This window comes from Zea mays, chromosome 9 (assembly GCF_902167145.1).
Source record: "Zea mays cultivar B73 chromosome 9, Zm-B73-REFERENCE-NAM-5.0, whole genome shotgun sequence".
Taxonomy (NCBI): Eukaryota; Viridiplantae; Streptophyta; class Magnoliopsida; order Poales; family Poaceae; genus Zea; species Zea mays.
Window position 1 is genome coordinate 121160683 of NC_050104.1, and position 20371 is coordinate 121181053.

The 20371-nt window shown below is 44.9% G+C and overlaps 1 protein-coding gene across 1 annotated transcript; it reads left to right on the plus strand.

Annotated features, from left to right (window-relative positions):
• Positions 1-7866: 7866 nt before the first annotated feature.
• Positions 7867-9666, plus strand: LOC100281278 (uncharacterized). The gene is made up of 2 exons (NM_001154197.3): positions 7867-8509; positions 8695-9666. The coding sequence occupies exons 1-2, from the start codon at positions 8120-8122 to the stop codon at positions 9424-9426; spliced, it is 1122 nt and encodes a 373-aa protein (NP_001147669.1). The 5' UTR covers positions 7867-8119; the 3' UTR covers positions 9427-9666.
• Positions 9667-20371: the final 10705 nt, after the last annotated feature.

Sequence of the window (20371 nt, forward strand, 5' to 3'; positions counted from 1 at the left end):
TAGAGGCGGTTCCTTATGAAAACCGCATGTAGAAATCTATGATTTCTAGTGGCGGTTTTCTTAAGAAACCGCCTGTAGAAATCGATTTCTAGTGGCGGTTTTCTTAAGGAACCGCCACTAAAAATAGCACAGACGGTTGATAACCGAATCCGCCTATAAAAATATAACGCACCGCAGGCTTTGAGTCTTTTTCTACTAGTGTGTTGTTTAGTGTATTTTGCTTTTAATTTCATATATATAGAATTTGGGTAGTGCTAATTATTTGTTTCAGCAAGGGATGCATATATAATGAGTTTTACTTGTGGAAGAAGTCCAATACGTAACTAATAGTTAGTTGGCTAAAAATTATTAGTACAATTAGCTAGCTAACAAATAACTACCCAACTATTAACTAATTTACCTAAAATAGCTAATAGTTGAACTATTAGTTAGGGTATTTGGATGTCTCAACTAATTTTAGCCACTAACTATTATCTCTAGTACATTCAAACACCCACTTATATCATCGAGTGCATGCATGCACGCACGCGATAATATATCACAATAGTAATCTTATTAATTTGCAGCACCCATAGGCCAATACGAAAACTACGCCCACAAAAAATAGCCTGTTTTTAGCATAGACAAACAAGCTAGACCCTTCGGTGTCAGTATCTCTAAGTGCTACGAATTATGGATGAGTCAAGAAACTTTACCTATTATTATAATTAGCTAAATTTGAGTTACATTACCTACAATAGTGAGATAGAGTCCAACTAAACTGATTAATATTGACTGCAATTTAAGCTAGATTATTAACTGAGTAATGCCGCTACAATAACTAAGTTTCGCTACAAAACTAGATTGATTATTTTTTTCTTAGAACTGAGCTGAGTTGGGCAATTTTGCTAAATTAAGTAGTTTAGATAGAATTGAGCTAAGTTGGCCTTTCTATATAATTAAGCTTAGTTAGCATTTTTTTATTACAGTTGAGCTACGTTTGCTAAAGATGTGATTACCTAAGGTTGAAGTATCGGTGGGGCGATGACAGCAACTGTGGCATCTAGAACATGGGAAAAGTGATGTTTATCCCCATCTGCCGCAATGCTGTCTGTGAACGAAATAGATGGAACACCATTAGTTATGTTAAAAATATGAAATGATAATAGAAGATCAGTCAAACTTAATTGAAGCATTGCCTCCTGCTATGATATGTAGTTGGAGAAATAGTCATCACGTTGTCATCAATCATAGTCCTAACGGCGCCGATCATACTCTTGACATTACATCTCTTGCTCATTGTGTTGTCTCATTGCTTCTTGAATCTGAACTAACCTCATAATCTTGCTTATCCATATTTTAAGCACTTCTTCTCATTACTACACTCCTTCGAAAATAACTTGTAATTGCGCTAGCACATATCAATCTTCTCATAATCCATACCAAGACCTAAAAGCAATTTCTTTATAGCAAGACCTAAAAGCACATTCTTTATAGCAATTTCTTGTGATTCGCTAGAAGGCCATGACTAATCAAGCTCACTAGCTCTTTATAGCAATTATTTGAGAATGCAAACTTGAACTTAATAACACATAAATTGGATCACAAAAGCAAGAATTCTAAATAACATATACCAACCAAAATAGGTGATGTATATGATTGTGAATCTATCAATATTTTACGTGCTTTTAAATTAAATTATTTTATACTACCATATTTTGTTTGAACACAGATGCTTATTACTAGTAAAATATTAAATTTACACGGTGCGGGCAAGCAGTGGTGGTGTCACCGTGAGAGGTGCGCAGAGTGAGAGGAGAGATGAGGACTAAGTCAGGGTGTAAATTATTTGTTTTCGCTGACATTTTGTTTTACGGAAGGCAGCAGAAATGACTGATTTTCGCTGGCTGCTCCGTGGCCGATGAAAATTATCCAGTTTTCGTCTATTTATTTAAAAGGCCATGGAAATTATTTTAGTCTATGGAAGTTTTTTGTTTCCCTATGGTGCATGATTATAGAAATATATTATTAACAGTTATGTCCCTAATAAATGTACTAAAAATATGTTTCACAATTCGATATCCGCAAATGTTAGTATTTTCTTTATCATCTTGGTAAAATTTAAAACTACCCGACTACTAAAAACAAAAAATATAAATATTTTTTTGGGAGGGGGGGTACGAGAGACAGAGAGTAGCACACACGCAAACCACAATGGATCAAGGACGAAGAGAGAAGAGAGAAACACGAGGTGGAAGTGGAACGGCCAAACGGTCCTTATTAGACTAGCTTCAACAAGGAGCTCTAAAGGGTCCTTTACCCTAAATTTAGAGGATGAGGACGTCCTCTATCCCTCCAGCAGCGTCCTCTAAACGGTCCTCTAAATTTAGAGGACGCTGCTGGATCCTCTATGTATAGAGTTCCTCTAAACGGTTCTTTATCTATTTGAATACTTTAAACAACCGTTTTAGTAAAACTAAAATATGTACAATACATTTGAGAGTATGACAAACACGTATGTACAAAAATTTAAAAATAAAAACGTCTTTAATATAGGTATTTACATATAGGGGACGTGATTTAGAGGACGTTGTTGGAGAGGAAATAGATATAAGGGGTAGAATCTTTTAGAGAAGACTGTAAAGGACGGATATAGAGGATGTATATAGAGGACGTTGCTGGAGACAGTCTTAGGAGAGGCTGGGGGCACGGGGCAGCGTTGCAGGGAAAATGATTGCGGTGGCGCCGGCTTTTCTAGGGCTGGGGGACGACTGGGAGAGAAGAAAGCGCGCTAGTGATGATCGATTGAGTGGGGAATTTTTCACCGTCTGCAGCCAAAGCCAAGCACAGCCAGGACGGGCAGCAAAAGTGGCCGCGCACTAGGAGAGTACGGAGCAGTGCAGTGCGGGCTGGTACCTCCTGTCGCTTTTACGGTTTTACATACCACGTACGCATGGCAACGGAGGACGTAGTAGTAGTACTGGGGCTCGGGCCGGCGGTGGAAGAGACGAAACAGCAAGGGGCTGGCTACTCATGTCTTGTAGTAGTACTCCACTACAACTTGTCGCCATGTGTGTGGACGGATAACGTGCGACACACATGCATGGCGTCCATACACACTACACACACATGGAGCTATCTATCATCTATGTTTTACTTCCCTCCACCGCTCGTGAACAAACGCGTGACCTCTCGTGGGATGGGACTATGGCAGCAATCAAGAGGAGCTGAGGGCTGGAGGGGAGAGAGGGTCGGTAGGAGGTGAAAGAAACGAGGTGAGCACGTCTCGTACTGGCCACCACTGGCAACGGTGAGAAATGGAAAGGGGACCGAGTAAACGCGAAGTGGTGGTGGGGACTGGCGCTGGCCGACACTCCACGTTGCCTTGACGTCAACCTGCGGTAACTACCTACAGTACTTGTACTACTACCCCGCCTGGCCCCACTCGACTTCGTTAAATTCCCTGCGCACACTCCCAAGTCCCACCTCACCTCACCTCATCATTGATTTTTTACTTTACTGCATGGAGGACGTAGTGCCTGCCAATGTGTCACACATCATGTCCGCGGCGGTGTACATACATATACAAGTACGGAGTACTGCTATGTTGCAGTAATATTATCTTTTATCTTATCTTATCCAATACTCTGAGCGTAACCGCCACTCCAGCGGCGACCTTCGTTCCCTGCACACGCATTGGTTCACCTCCTAGTCTCAAGTCTCAACTCAACAAGCCAATTTACTACTAACAGCTCGTCAGACCGGTAGCTGGCACTGACAAATGGTCCCCCCCTGGGCGATGGCTCCATGCATCATAATAACAAGTCCTAATACTCCACAGTTTCATTAAACGTGACTACAATTGGCTATCTCACTCTCTGTACGTGGACGGACGCACAACACAGGAGGAAAATATATATATAGGTTGGCTAGCGAAGCATGCCTTGTCTGCCTTTTGACCGGACCCAAGAGTGTCAGCTAAGCTAGCTGTGGTCAAGTCGAGACAGCTCACTTCGCTCGCTAGCGCTCTAGCTGTGATTTGGACCAGACCTTCCAGCACTACTACGAATTATGCGCTGCCCACACGCACTCGGTTTATGCAGAGTTTGACTAGCTAGCTGATTCCATAAACACCCTGTTAGCTTGCTGTGCGTGCAGCTAGCTAGTAACCGATTTTATAATTGACAACTCATGGTTCTCACTCTGTCTCAGGAGCACAGCAGCACCAGCGCACAAGTGGGTTCCGCGACTTTGGGCCGGCGGCCCAACTTCTCCTGCTGCTCTTGGGCGCGTGAAGATGACGCCTTTTCTTTAACTATATAGGTTAAAATTTGAACAGGCTCACGTACGTTATATTATATCCACATGTAGCTAGCTAGCGTACTAGCTAGTAGTACATGTTAAAATTCGAACAGGCTCTTTAACTAACTTCCAGTTACTTTACTCGTGAGAAATCAGAGCAGAGATCCTGTGCCTTCTGCAGGTAAATGTTTTACTAGCTCGTAGTAGTACTTTCCTCCTGCATGACACATGAGAGAGAGAGAGAGAGAGAGAGAGAGAGAGAGAGAGAGAGAGAGAGAGAGAGAGTGCTAGCTAGCTAGTTGCGCGTAAAAACGACAGCTTCGCATCATTAGCTCACGTATCAATATTCCGCGCGTGTGTCAGACGCACCATGTGTCAACATGTCCAGTGTCGGGCTTTGTCGCAGGAGTACTGCGGCTGGGCTACCGCGATGCGCATATATATATGCGTCGTCGTCGTCGATGGAAGCTTTTTTTTTCAACCTGCAGCAAGCTGGCGGCTACCCCACCCCCAGCCCCGGCCAAGTTATTTGGGGCAAACTGTGTTTGTTACAGCAACTAGTAATAATCAATGAGCCTGACCAGTTCACCGGCCGTAGAAAGAAGGTACCACACGGCCTCCGTCATCGTACGAACCGGCCGGCAGGGGTGTTGCATCGTTAACTGAAAGACAGCAGATCAACAGTTCGATCCACATTTAGTACTACCTCAGTCGTTCAAATGGCCTCCATTGTCTATCAGTTTTAACAGTTGTAGTTGTGCATGCCGTGGTTATTGATTGCTGCAATATTTCAGAGCCAACGATATTTATTTTATATTATAAATACTTGTATCTTCTATACTTTCACTTCAATAAGATAATATATTAGAACATATAACGAAATATATATGTTGTATGGTTATACAAGTATTTCTTTTTGTCATGGATGAAGGGATACTTTTTTTAACAATGGATACAAAATGATAATTTTGATGTAGATTTAAGAGGATGCACAAAATATATGCCATAATCATAGGCCAGTAATTTAGACTAGTATTTACTTTATATAGCAAAACATATGCATATCTTTGTTTATATATGCAAAAAATATATATGCCATAATCATAGGTCAGCACAGAATATATTTACATGTATATTTGAGATATATCTTTGTTTATATATTATAGCAACTGACATAAATAATTTAGACTAGTATTTACTTTATATAGCATCTTTCGTAATGGCTAAGTTAGCAAGTTACAAAAAAAAACATTAGGGGTTACTTAAATTAGACTTTTAAAATGAAATAGGTCAGTAATTTAAATACAAACTTAGGAAGCTATTTTTATAATAGTAGAGGTGGGTAATTTAGATAGAAAAACACAAAAAAAATCATAACATCAAATAGTTACAATATAAAAAAATATAATCAATAAAGGATCTAATGATACTAATTTGATATCATAAATGTTATTGTTTTATTATACAAATCCGGTCGAGCTTAAGATGCTTTGGGTCTTATTATCGTGAGAGTTTTTATAAATTCATATCTTTCTTCCAGCATATCTACTAGCGAGAATTGACGTGGTATAAGGAGCCTTTTAGTAATAACAGCAAGAGAGAATTTCTTTGATTTTTTCGAAAATAGGTAATTGCATACTAGTATTTCGTCAACCGCATACCGAAGCATGGACGCAACGCAGGCGCAGGGGCTGGCCGCTGGCCTCTGCTTCCTTGTCCGGATAAATTAAGAGAAGACACATTACACAGTGCAGTAAAAAAAAACTTTATAAACGAAGCGACTGAGAGAGCGAGGCGTATCCAATGCATGGATGGCTGGCAGGCCCAGCTTTGGTTGGAGTAGGTAGCTGCGGGTGCACGTCAGCAGGGCGGAGGCATGGAGCGCTGCCCGGCCGCCAACCGACACGTGGCAGAGTACGGCAGGGGTGGGGCCCTGCGAAAGCAACCGCCACGTGATGCCCAGCACGCCGGTGTCAGAGGAGAGGCCCGAGCCCGAAAGGGACGCGTCCGCCCCCATCCGTCTCCATCCCTCATAAAAAAAAACCCACAAGCAAGCCTGCCCGTGCCGCCTACTGCTGCGACGCACACGCTACCTCGCCGCCCGCCCGGCGCCCGCCCAGCCAGAGGCCCTTGCGAAGTTTCCAACCGACACATCGCTTCGCACGCAGTTGGCACCGCCACCGCATCCGCATGGGACGGGCCGTAGTCGGGTCGGAGAGGAGCCGCCCGGAACCCCGATCAAAGAACAGCGCCATGCATCACGGCCGGCAACACCACCCCAGTGCAGTGGTTTAATTTTGCAGGGACGAAGGATCGATCAGCGGGTTTACTTTATTAAACCTGAGCATGCATGGCGAGCTGGCGCCGGGAAGCTGGTTGGCCGGGGGATCAGTTTACTAATCAGGCTGGCTCGTGGATTCTGACGCGCTCTAGTTGGGGTGGGGTGGGCGTGGGCGGGCGTCACGTGGGCGGAGAGGACGGGAACTGCGTAAGCACGAGTGAGCACGTGCCGCGGGGATTCCGGGAGGCCCAGCTTTATTGCTCGCCGAGACCGGCAAAGACGAGCGGCCAGGCCCAGGCCGCCCTCTGGAAACGGCAGTCACTTCCGTCGAGTGGAGCTGGAGCTGGAGCTGGAGCCGGGACGAGACGAGACGACGGACATAGGAAATTGACCTATTAACCATTCTCGGTGCATGCGTGGCGGACTTTCCCTCCCCTGCCTGCCTGCCTTCGTACTAGTACGTATGCTCCTGCAAGGTGAGCAGCATTGATTTCCGCCCAGGATGCTTCGGCATCCACTTCCATGGACACTTGCGCAGGCTACAGCTCATGGAGTCACGTGGTCGCGTGCATGCAGCATGCATTGCGGTTAAAGTAAACAGGATTCTTTCTTCCATCTCTCGTTCTCCCATTTTTCCCACTTCTCTCTGTTTTTTTTATAAAAATACTGGACTGGTACAAGCAGTAGCTGCTAACGGAATTATGCCAAGGGGAGAGAGCACTGCGGTGCGCGTGAGACGTACGAGTGGTGGTGGAGCATATGAATGTGGGTGGACAGGCCAGGGAGAGGGAGTGGGGGACGGATGCAGTGCATGGGACGGGGTCACGTTGCCTCCTGCTGCCGTGCTGGGCTGCAGCTTCCGCGCCGCTCTCCACTCTAATTTAATTGTATTTGTATATACCCCTTAATCGCAAGCTTGTTCGGTTACATCTGGACCAAGAGAAATTAGATGAAATTAAGGGCATGTTTGGTTCATGACTAATTATATCATACTTTTTCTAAGTTCAGCCGTTCAAATTGAAGAACTAACCTCAGACAGAAAAATTAGACAAAATATGAAAAGTTAGTCAGCGAACCAAATAAACCCTAAATCTCTTTCTAATCAAAATTGAATATAAACTGACTCAATTCCCCTTAATTATTCCTTTAGAACAGACCCCTATTGGTACCTTATATGCACAAGCACAACTTTGTCAAACATAGTTTTGTGCCCCGGCCACGAGCCCCGTCTCTCTCCACCCATAACCTCTAGATATTAATTACTTCGCAACAACCCCCATCCTGGTGATCAAGTGACTGGAGCCCCGAGAGCCCAGCACTATTTCTTCCCCCGTCGTCACTCCTCTCCCTCTCTCGTCACTCCACTCCAGCCCCTCCTCTAGATCTCTCTCCCCCCCCTCCTCACACGCACTCACTCTCGTCACTGAGGCTAGCTACTAGCTGGTACTGGAAGCCTGGAACACGCACTGTCACTTGCTCGTTTCAAGGACCTGCCCTGTGCCAATTAAGTAGTACGCCGTCGTACGGTTTGCTCTGAGCTAGCTCTTCGTGTTCGCGATGGCGTCGGAGTGGGAAATGGCCATGGGGGTGGAGCTCGGCATGGGAATGGGCGGCACGTACCACCACAACGCCTCCAGCATCACCACCGCGCCGATGATGATGAGCAGCCATCCCCACAGCCACAGCGGCGGCGCCGCCAGCTACTCCACGCCGCACCACCACCATTACTACGGCGGGATGCCGCCCATGGGCGACGCCATGCGCGTCGACGACCTCCTCGACCTCTCCACCCCCGGCGCCGGCGCCCATGAGTTCTTCCCCACCGCGGCGCCGGCCACTGACAAGGGGCACCACTCGTCGGGGGCCATGGGTGAGCCCTCACCCACCGCCAACTCGTCGGATCACCGGACGTCGGCCCTCTCCTTCGCCGATGAGTTCTACATACCCGTGAGTACCAATAATTAAACAAATGATCACATCGCACAGCTATGATGAACAGAACACCTATGCCTATGCGTCGTCTATGCCACTTGCCACCATATATAAGAATGCGTTACCTACTGTACTTAGCTAGAGAGGTTTCTATATATGCACGAGATCGCTAATCAGTTGCGATACAATTAATGATCCAGACCGAGGAAGCTGCGGAGCTGGAGTGGCTATCCAAGTTCGTGGACGACTCCTATTCGGACATGCCGAATTACTCGTCCGCCACGCATGCGGCGATGGCGGCGGCGGCTGCTGCTGCTGCTAACGCGGCAGGCAACGGAGGAGGCACCACCTCGGCCGGTCAAGACAGCGGCGTCGCCGCGGCGCCTGGCCGCGGCGCGCGCAGCAGGCGGTCCCGCGCGACCGCCGCGGCTGCCGCGGTGTGGCACTCCCTCGTGCCGCGCCCGCCGTCTCAGTCGTCCCCTTCATCGTCGTCCTGCTCGTCCTCGGACTTCCCGTCGTCGAACAAGCCGGCGCGCCCGAACGGCGGCAGCCGCGGCAAGAAGGTCCCGGGTCCCCCCGGCGGCGGGCCCGCTGGCGGGGAGGCGGGCCTGGAGGGCGGCGGCGTGCGGCGGTGCACGCACTGCGCGTCGGAGAAGACGCCGCAGTGGAGGACGGGGCCGCTGGGCCCCAAGACCCTCTGCAACGCGTGCGGCGTGCGGTTCAAGTCCGGGCGGCTGATGCCCGAGTACCGGCCGGCGGCCAGCCCCACCTTCGTGCTCACGCAGCACTCCAACTCGCACCGCAAGGTCATGGAGCTGCGCCGCCAGAAGGAGCTCATCCTCATCCGCGGAAGCCACCGCGACGCCGCCGCAGGATCCGCCGCCGGCGGGCCGAGGCCGGAGCTCATGTTCCGTGACTACGGCGTGTGTTAGCCCGCTGCCCGGCAAACCGGCACCGAGGAGGCTCGCGTCGTGCGTTGCATGCATGGAGCTTTAGATCCTTTTGCGAAATTCTGCCGTTTCTGCCTTTTTTTTAATCTTTCCCTGCGCGTTCCAGATATTTCCGTTTCTTTCTCTTTTGTTAATTCTTAAATTGTTGGTACCTACCTACCTCATCCCTGCTTGAGAGATCAATGAATTCTGTTGGTATAAATCGTGATCGTTTGTGAGTAATCATGCTCCTAAAGCCGTCGTGTACCGAGTACACGAATGGTCATGACTCATGATTGTGATTTAGCAAGCATATTAGTTATGGCACGGGTTCCTTCTTCCGTACTACCCCAGTGGTACGACGTACGTACGTGAGCGCGTGCCGTCTTGGTTTTGAGTGACAACAATTTTCAGAGAAAAGTAGACCGTGCAAATACTTTGAAGGTTAATCAGTATTCATTTTTCTAAGAGGTTTCTATTTTTTCAAAGAAAAATAAACTAATTTTCTCTTCGAGAAAATAAAAAATCACTTAAAAAAATAGGGTTGTCAAACTAGCACTTAGAGTGTCTCAAGCTGCACGAAGTACTTTGCTCATTAGGTTGCAACAACTTAATTTCTTTGTGGGTTTTACTCCTACTACATGCTTCTTCTCCTTTTCGCTGGTAGGTAGAAGCTTTTCAACGGAGGAAACGAGAGTCGAGAATGGTGGGTGGGCCAGCACGTGACTTGGTCCTATGGTGGCCTTTTTGGCAGGGGAAAGAGTGGGCAAGGTTCCGGTCACGTGATAGTGCCTCACCTCACCTCACCTCCATATTATTATCATACCATCATCCGTCTTTTTCCTTCTCTCACTTATTAGCATCATGCAACCGTCTTTCTCCTCGACTTTTCTCGGCGTTTGTTTTTTTTTCTTCGTGGGGCTACACAAACGGCAGGCCGAGCAAAGCGGGCTCAGGGCCGACCTCTTGTGGCCATGGAGTGTGTGTGCATGCGACCTCTGCCGACTTCCATGTGCCGGTGGTCTCCGGGTGCCCGCATATTGTGCCGCGTTTGGTTGGCCTGCTGCTGTATGCCTGTACTGCCCGTACTGAACAATCATGTTCCGTGTGCGCACAAACTCGTAATTATATGTTCTTCTTTTACGGACACAGTATATAGGCACATTTGGGTAGCGTGTACCAATTGTGAGTTAGCTTAAATTATCTACATCTAAAAAAAGAATAATAGATGAGCTATTTTTTAGCTAAGTCTCTAACTAGTTATTAGGCAACTAGCTAAGCAACCATAACTGATTTAAAATAATTTTCAGTCTAACTACTAACTCCGTTCATAAATATATGTCACCGTTGACTTTTTCGAAAACTTTGGCCACTAACCTTATCCAAAATATTTATTTAAAAATGTGAAATTTTAAGTCTAACACAAACTACCTTAAGTGATAAAACAAATCACAAAAAAATAAATAATGACTCATTATTTTTTTGAATAAGACGATTGGTCAAAGTTTTTTTAAAAGTCAACGGTGTCAACGGAGGGAGTAGTAAATAGCCATGCCCATTGGTTACCATAGATGTGCTTGCATTGGTCCTTCCAATCAAACATGCTTAGGATGGATTTAATTGAGCTTTGTACAACCTTAAAACAAATAAATTTCAAGACCATAATAAATGCTAGTGCAATGTAAAGGACCAGTCAGTCCCCTATGAAAAAATGACAGGATATTAACTTTACTTACGTAGTTATTGTTGTAATAAAAATGGTACTTAGCTAAAGCCATAAGTGATTTATTGATTGAGTGACAATGTGTCACACCCGGATTTCGGGGCACCAAGACCCGGGCGCGAACATTATCACCAGATGTGCTGGGACCAAGTCTCACACATATGATGAATCATGGCACAGGATCGAATGTCACAACTTTACTATATAATAGGAGTTCTATACAAAATAAATAAATAAATACATTATAAGGAGACAACGGTCCAGCAACCCAAAGTTGACTGGGAGACGACGACCTAGGCCTCTCACGAACTCGTCACAGCATCCTCCACGCGCCTCATCCTGCGGTACCTGTTCTTGACCTGTGGGGGGGTGTGAGACAGCAAGAGTGAGCTCACATACGTTCATCGCTCAACAAGTTGTGGGGAATAATGTGCATGAACTCGCCAAAGGTGGGAGCTCACGTGAAGTGTAAGGCTTACCAAAGAGGATGGTTAGAGCTGAGCATTGCTTTTAAAGTTGGTCAAAATTTTATTAGCAGTTACTAAGTATAAGTAAATACCAACCCAATTAAGTAGTAGAACAAAAGTAACAACATCACCTGCGATGCAATGCATATGACAAATTGAGTTTAAGTTCCATAATTTAATCATCAGAGAGTCCTGAGCTGCTCATGACCGTGAGCTCGGCTAGTATACCAGTTTTACACTCTGCAGAGGTGGTACCCTTTACCCACAAGTCATGTTACCCATCTGCCAAGGGATCGCGACTTCCCATACACCTCTACCGAGGAGGCGAGGCAGGGTAACACTACGAGGCCTTTACAAAGTTCCACTAGCTTCAGAAAACCCGCTACAGTTTATAGGAAGCTCCAATGCAGGAATCCCTTGTAGGACCGCCATCGCAGCAAAATCCTCCCGAGGGCCTCCCTACACTGACCACTCCCCTACTGCCCTTGCCCCTTTCGGGTAAGGTAGTCCTCCACTAGCTTTCCTAATTAGTCAGCCAAGGGCGTCCCATTAAACCCTTGTGGTGGCACGTGGTTCTCAAGTTAAGCTCTATGTTCCAATTAACATTTAATGATCTTGTCATGAACATAAATAGAATAACAACATAATTGGAACATAGATGTAATGAAATATTAACCCAAAACCATATAAAGCAGTAGCAGAACTACCCAAGTGATTCAGGGGTAAACAAGGTATTCAGGATGAACAAACTAGGGTGACCTATTGGGTCCCATCAAAATTAACCTATGCAGATCATTATGATTAATCAGAACATGAGTAGGTAAAAGAAGTGATCAAGGGCACAACTTGCCTGGGACTTGAGATTCCAGGTACCAACTTGCTCTTCAGGTGACTCGTGTCCTCACCGCTAAACGTAGCAATACAGACAAACATGTATAGGCAAAATTAACATCACACCAAACATAAGAATAAACTATGTAATAATAATCTATGCATCGTAACGAGATCGTGGGAACAGGAACCACTAAATTCGGAGTTACGGTTAAGAAGTTATGGTTTTCCAAAGATCCACGGTTAAATACAGAATAGCCTAAGTGCAACATTTTAACCTCTATTCCATGACAAAACAAAGTTGTCAGATGATAATAAATATTATTGTGAGACTAATGCAACTGGAATGGATCAAAACGGACTTAATATGAATTTTCTAGGAATTAAACATTATCTAGGAATTATTTATACATTAAAAATCAATTTCTAAATTTATTTATTGAATTACTCGGGTCTCTGGTTCGCGCGCATAAAAACAGAAAACTAGAGGGGCCTCTGCGCAAATAAACCTAAGACTCAGAGCACAGTAGCGAGGGACGGCGGGTTTATTATGTCTTTCCCCGGGGTCTCTTTAGCAAAAAGCAACGACCGAAGGGGTAAGATGGAATCTGAGCCGCCCATCCAGAACTGAGGGCCCAGATCTACCCAGCTGAATCGGTATCCTCAGGATATAATCCCATCCATCCAACTCCGATCGGACGGTCACAACGCATCGCCGCGCACGATATGATCTTGGTCGTTCCCGATCGCGATCTACGGTGCGGATTCACAGCCAACGCAACTTAATCGTAACCGTTTATTCACGATCCGATGCCCCACCCCTCGTCACTTTCCTACCGCGCAGCAAGCGAGGACATGGCCCCTAGAGCGGCAGCGCCATGGGTGACCACTCTGTAGAAGAGACGCCCGAGTACGGATCTCGAATCCTATCGCTTGAAAACAAAGTTTGGGTTGCAGAGGAACATATGAGAGGGATCTCACCGGTGGTTGGGCATGCAAGCTAGCTGCCCACGCGGCATGGAGGGAGTACAGGGCGAAGGTGCCACCATCTCCGTGGTCATCTGCATGGAGCATGGCGAAGACATACTTGACGAGGCTGATCTGATGAGGGTGAGCGTCTAGAGGATGAGGCTGAGGATACCGAGGATGTCAGCGGCACCAGGGTTCGGCAGGGCGAAGGACGAGAAGGTGTAGAGCGGCGACGTCCCGATGTCGTCGTACTCCACGCCCTACGACTGGTAGTCTCGTATGCCAGCAGCACCAATTGCCATCCGGTGAACTCCATAGAATTGCGGTGTCTCGTCCTGTACGACTGGGCTGAGACTGGCTAAAGGTTCGATGGGCGAGCCAGCCGACGGGGACCTGCTCATGACCGATGATGCCGCCTTTCCCTTCGGTGGTCTGACACGTCGAGATCCGTTCGTCCATGGTTGCTACGGCGGAGGCGTTCACCTAGGTGATCACATCGTCCGACAAAGCCGCACGATACTTCGTTGCGCGTTAATTAGTAGGCAACGCTAATGTAGATAGGACTCTAGTGGAGTTGATGGGACGAGAGGTGCCAGGCATATATAGCCATGGGGAGAGATCCAATCCCCAACGGCAAAGGTGAAATCCTAACAAACCCCGGATTCCTAGGAGTTGGCTACGTTGAGGTATTGTGGTTTGTTGCGTTGGAGATGAAGGGTGCTGATAGTATGGACCCACTAGACAGTAGCCTAATGCGTGCGCCAGAGGTGAGCAGTTGACGCGGGGAAAGAGATGAATATGGCACTGACCGATGGGTCCCGCGTGGAAGTGGCTAGGAGTTGCATGAGGTGGGCTGGCGGGTGAAGGCACTAGCTGGGCTGCAGAGAAGCCGGCCCAGACAGTCCCCCATTTATTTTCCTGCTTTAGATTTCCATTTTATTCTCCTATTTTAAATTTTCAAGTTTAGTTAAGGTTCATATTTCAGTTTTAGTACAAATGCACAAGCACAAAACTCCAAGCATCAGTGCAAAGTTTTTATTTATTTATTTATTTATTTATATATTCATTACATTATTTATTTTAAGCAACTTCTTCCAAGTGCATATTTTATACCCACCGAATATATGTTGAAATAATTTCAAATTTATTAATAGTTATGTTAGATAATATCTCTAAATATTTTATCTAAAGAGAATAACTTAATTTATAGAGGATTCTTAAATCCTTTATTCTTAGCTATATTTATTTAAGATGTGACTTAAAAGGTGAGATAATTTGTATAAAAAAATATCATGGTTCAATTCTTCGTTTTATTCTGTCAAAAAAACCATAATAATATTTTTGGGTGTTACAAATCCTACCCCCCTTAACAGAAATCTCGTCCTCGAGATTTGTAAGAGAAGGGATATAAATGAATTGGTTTGTAGTTCAGTTTTTTTTTGGTCAATAATTGGTTCAAAAATCCAGAGTTTCATTTTTTGTCAATAGTGGGTGATTGGCAGAGCATAGGTATCCACCCACTTATTATGTAGGATCTAAGAGATGGATAGGTTTGAGCAAGAATAGCCAGGGGTAAGAAAGTTTATGGTGAGGAAGAACTCCGTGTCAGGTGGTAATGCATCTGAAGATTGAGTTTGACTTCTCTCCTTCCTTGACGAGGTTGATCTTTTATTTCTCGACCTTGAGCTCATTGATTCGCGGTGAGTGCATATCATCGGGGTGGGGGAATGTGGTTAACATAGATTTGGATGAGATAGGCTACATGATGTAGGTCTAAAGTTCATTTGATGTTAGGTGGGAATAGATAGATTATGCAATCCATCATGACACTATTGGTTGGGTTAGCTCTTATGTTCACGGTTGAGTTGGTCTAATGCACTAATTTTAGGTTTAAGTGCATGAGGAGAGAACAAGATTTATAGGAGTAGGGTCCAATTTATTTTACTTTCGTTAACTTGTTAAGGGACTGTCCTTAGGTTAGCTCAACTTAAGTTTAGACTTCATCAGGTTAGATTAACCTATTAGGTTGGATCAGATCTAGAATAAATCGATATGACTTTTAGTTTAGATAAGATCTAAATAAATTTTGGATTAGCTCATGGTTGTTATTCTAGAGTGGGATAAATATGCTACTTAGGGCAAGACGAATCCATAAGGATAAGGTAGAATCCTTTGAGGTTAGTTAGATCTATTAAGATGAGATAAAATCTTTTCAAGATAAGATGGATCTAGATACATTAGGATAAGTTAGGATCTTTTGAGATAAGATAGATCTATGAGTGTAAGATAGAATCTTTTAAGATGGGATGAATCTATCAAGCTAGATACATTTTTTTAATGGGGGATAATCTAATTTGTCTAGTTACTTTTATAATCATTTTTTTCCTATATGTGTATGCAGATGTAATTACTCCACAACCCATCACACTCAATCAAAGATCCAAATCAGACAAGTATCATAAGGACAAACACTCAAGCATACCAATACCTACAAAAATAGTTTTTCTTTTGTTCCTAAGATTAGGTCTCCTATTCCTAAAGGTCACTTTAGGTACAAGATTTCAAAGTGTGAAATCCACATTTGTCTTGTAGAAAGAAAAGATAAGAATAATTAGAGTAAAGCGGAAATAGATGAGAAAGGATTAAGAAAAGTTTTGGAAAGAATCAGAGTAGTAAAGATAAGTAGATAAGGATTATCCAGTTCTATCTAGGTTTCGTCCTACAGTCAACATTCCTCTGATACCACTTCTGTCACACCCGGATTTCGGGGCACCAAGACCCGGGCGCGAACATTATCACCAGGTGTGCTGGGACCAAGTCTCACACATATGATGAATCATGGCACAGGATCGAATGTCACAACTTTACTATATAATAGGAGTTCTATACAAAATAAATAAATAAATACATTATAAGGAGACAACGGTCCAGCAACCCAAAGTTGACTGGGAGACGACGACCTAGGCCTCTCACGAACTCGTCGCAGCATCCTCCACGCGCCTCATCCTGCGGTACCTGTTCTTGACCTGTGGGGGGGTGTGAGACAGCAAGAGTGAGCTCACATACGTTCATCGCTCAACAAGTTGTGGGGAATAATGTGCATGAACTCGCCAAAGGTGGGAGCTCACGTGAAGTGTAAGGCTTACCAAAGAGGATGGTTAGAGCTGAGCATTGCTTTTAAAGTTGGTCAAAATTTTATTAGCAGTTACTAAGTATAAGTAAATACCAACCCAATTAAGTAGTAGAACAAAAGTAACAACATCACCTGCGATGCAATGCATATGACAAATTGAGTTTAAGTTCCATAATTTAATCATCAGAGAGTCCTGAGCTGCTCATGACCGTGAGCTCGGCTAGTATACCAGTTTTACACTCTGCAGAGGTGGTACCCTTTACCCACAAGTCATGTTACCCATCTGCCAAGGGATCGCGACTTCCCATACACCTCTACCGAGGAGGCGAGGCAGGGTAACACTACGAGGCCTTTACAAAGTTCCACTAGCTTCAGAAAACCCGCTACAGTTTATAGGAAGCTCCAATGCAGGAATCCCTTGTAGGACCGCCATCGCAGCAAAATCCTCCCGAGGGCCTCCCTACACTGACCACTCCCCTACTGCCCTTGCCCCTTTCGGGTAAGGTAGTCCTCCACTAGCTTTCCTAATTAGTCAGCCAAGGGCGTCCCATTAAACCCTTGTGGTGGCACGTGGTTCTCAAGTTAAGCTCTATGTTCCAATTAACATTTAATGATCTTGTCATGAACATAAATAGAATAACAACATAATTGGAACATAGATGTAATGAAATATTAACCCAAAACCATATAAAGCAGTAGCAGAACTACCCAAGTGATTCAGGGGTAAACAAGGTATTCAGGATGAACAAACTAGGGTGACCTATTGGGTCCCATCAAAATTAACCTATGCAGATCATTATGATTAATCAGAACATGAGTAGGTAAAAGAAGTGATCAAGGGCACAACTTGCCTGGGACTTGAGATTCCAGGTACCAACTTGCTCTTCAGGTGACTCGTGTCCTCACCGCTAAACGTAGCAATACAGACAAACATGTATAGGCAAAATTAACATCACACCAAACATAAGAATAAACTATGTAATAATAATCTATGCATCGTAACGAGATCGTGGGAACAGGAACCACTAAATTCGGAGTTACGGTTAAGAAGTTATGGTTTTCCAAAGATCCACGGTTAAATACAGAATAGCCTAAGTGCAACATTTTAACCTCTATTCCATGACAAAACAAAGTTGTCAGATGATAATAAATATTATTGTGAGACTAATGCAACTGGAATGGATCAAAACGGACTTAATATGAATTTTCTAGGAATTAAACATTATCTAGGAATTATTTATACATTAAAAATCAATTTCTAAATTTATTTATTGAATTACTCGGGTCTCTGGTTCGCGCGCATAAAAACAGAAAACTAGAGGGGCCTCTGCGCAAATAAACCTAAGACTCAGAGCACAGTAGCGAGGGACGGCGGGTTTATTATGTCTTTCCCCGGGGTCTCTTTAGCAAAAAGCAACGGCCGAAGGGGTAAGATGGAATCTGAGCCGCCCATCCAGAACTGAGGGCCCAGATCTACCCAGCTGAATCGGTATCCTCAGGATATAATCCCATCCATCCAACTCCGATCGGACGGTCACAACGCATCGCCGCGCACGATATGATCTTGGTCGTTCCCGATCGCGATCTACGGTGCGGATTCACAGCCAACGCAACTTAATCGTAACCGTTTATTCACGATCCGATGCCCCACCCCTCGTCACTTTCCTACCGCGCAGCAAGCGAGGACATGGCCCCTAGAGCGGCAGCGCCATGGGTGACCACTCTGTAGAAGAGACGCCCGAGTACGGATCTCGAATCCTATCGCTTGAAAACAAAGTTTGGGTTGCAGAGGAACATATGAGAGGGATCTCACCGGTGGTTGGGCATGCAAGCTAGCTGCCCACGCGGCATGGAGGGAGTACAGGGCGAAGGTGCCACCATCTCCGTGGTCATCTGCATGGAGCATGGCGAAGACATACTTGATGAGGCTGATCTGATGAGGGTGAGCGTCTAGAGGATGAGGCTGAGGATACCGAGGATGTCAGCGGCACCAGGGTTCGGCAGGGCGAAGGACGAGAAGGTGTAGAGCGGCGACGTCCCGATGTCGTCGTACTCCACGCCCTACGACTGGTAGTCTCGTATGCCAGCAGCACCAATTGCCATCCGGTGAACTCCATAGAATTGCGGTGTCTCGTCCTGTACGACTGGGCTGAGACTGGCTAAAGGTTCGATGGGCGAGCCAGCCGACGGGGACCTGCTCATGACCGATGATGCCGCCTTTCCCTTCGGTGGTCTGACACGTCGAGATCCGTTCGTCCATGGTTGCTACGGCGGAGGCGTTCACCTAGGTGATCACATCGTCCGACAAAGCCGCACGATACTTCGTTGCGCGTTAATTAGTAGGCAACGCTAATGTAGATAGGACTCTAGTGGAGTTGATGGGACGAGAGGTGCCAGGCATATATAGCCATGGGGAGAGATCCAATCCCCAACGGCAAAGGTGAAATCCTAACAAACCCCGGATTCCTAGGAGTTGGCTACGTTGAGGTATTGTGGTTTGTTGCGTTGGAGACGAAGGGTGCTGATAGTATGGACCCACTAGACAGTAGCCTAATGCGTGCGCCAGAGGTGAGCAGTTGACGCGGGGAAAGAGATGAATATGGCACTGACCGATGGGTCCCGCGTGGAAGTGGCTAGGAGTTGCATGAGGTGGGCTGGCGGGTGAAGGCACTAGCTGGGCTGCAGAGAAGCCGGCCCAGACAGTCCCCCATTTATTTTCCTGCTTTAGATTTCCATTTTATTCTCCTATTTTAAATTTTCAAGTTTAGTTAAGGTTCATATTTCAGTTTTAGTACAAATGCACAAGCACAAAACTCCAAGCATCAGTGCAAAGTTTTTATTTATTTATTTATTTATTTATATATTCATTACATTATTTATTTTAAGCAACTTCTTCCAAGTGCATATTTTATACCCACCGAATATATGTTGAAATAATTTCAAATTTATTAATAGTTATGTTAGATAATATCTCTAAATATTTTATCTAAAGAGAATAACTTAATTTATAAAGGATTCTTAAATCCTTTATTCTTAGCTATATTTATTTAAGATGTGACTTAAAAGGTGAGATAATTTGTATAAAAAAATATCATGGTTCAATTCTTCGTTTTATTCTGTCAAAAAAACCATAATAATATTTTTGGGTGTTACACAATGTTGGACTAATGGTGTGTGTTTTTTCTATGAATGCATGTATGTACTTGAGCAAAGGAACAGTAAAGATCAAGTGGTCAACATCTCAAAGGAGCTATTTTGAAGACCCTAGAAGACAAGCAAGGAGCTATTTCGAATACCCTAGAAGACAAGCAATAACAAATCTAAGAAATTAAGTACAAGAAGCTCGGACAAAAAGACACAAGAAATTAAAGCCAAGACAAATAAATGGATGAACAGATCATATCTCATGATCTTGTATCTGCTCAAATCGATATAATATTAGTTCAGAGTTCTAGAGCTCTTCATTAGTTCTCCAACAAGTATAAAACCAACTATCGAGGATAAGATCTCCGGTTCCTCGGACCCATCGTCAGTAAGCGCGCTGAGGAAAAACCTCTGTCAACTGTGGCCCGACGGCCAGCTGGAGGAAATAGGTAATGTCCACCTCAAAAGCACTTGCCCCAAGACGAGCCCCGTGGCACCGAGCCCGAGGTCGGACGTGGCAGAGCTTGATAGGGGAGATATTATAAATATATATACTAATAATTTAAAAGTAAAAATATATAATCATGTTTAAATAAAAATAGTAAGGTCTACCTATCTCTACTACTTATTAAGTAAGCAATAGTAGTCTGCCTCTGACGTGTTCTGCCTCTGACATGTTCT

What these genes read in the sequence shown, in the direction of transcription:
- LOC100281278 (NM_001154197.3), top strand. Translation starts at nt 8,120, where the DNA reads ATGGCGTCGGAGTGGGAAATGGCCATGGGGGTGGAGCTCGGCATGGGA. An exon ending in CCGATGAGTTCTACATACCC is followed by an intron (nt 8,510 to 8,694) that starts GTGAGTACCAAT and finishes TTAATGATCCAG; the next exon opens with ACCGAGGAAGCTGCGGAGCT.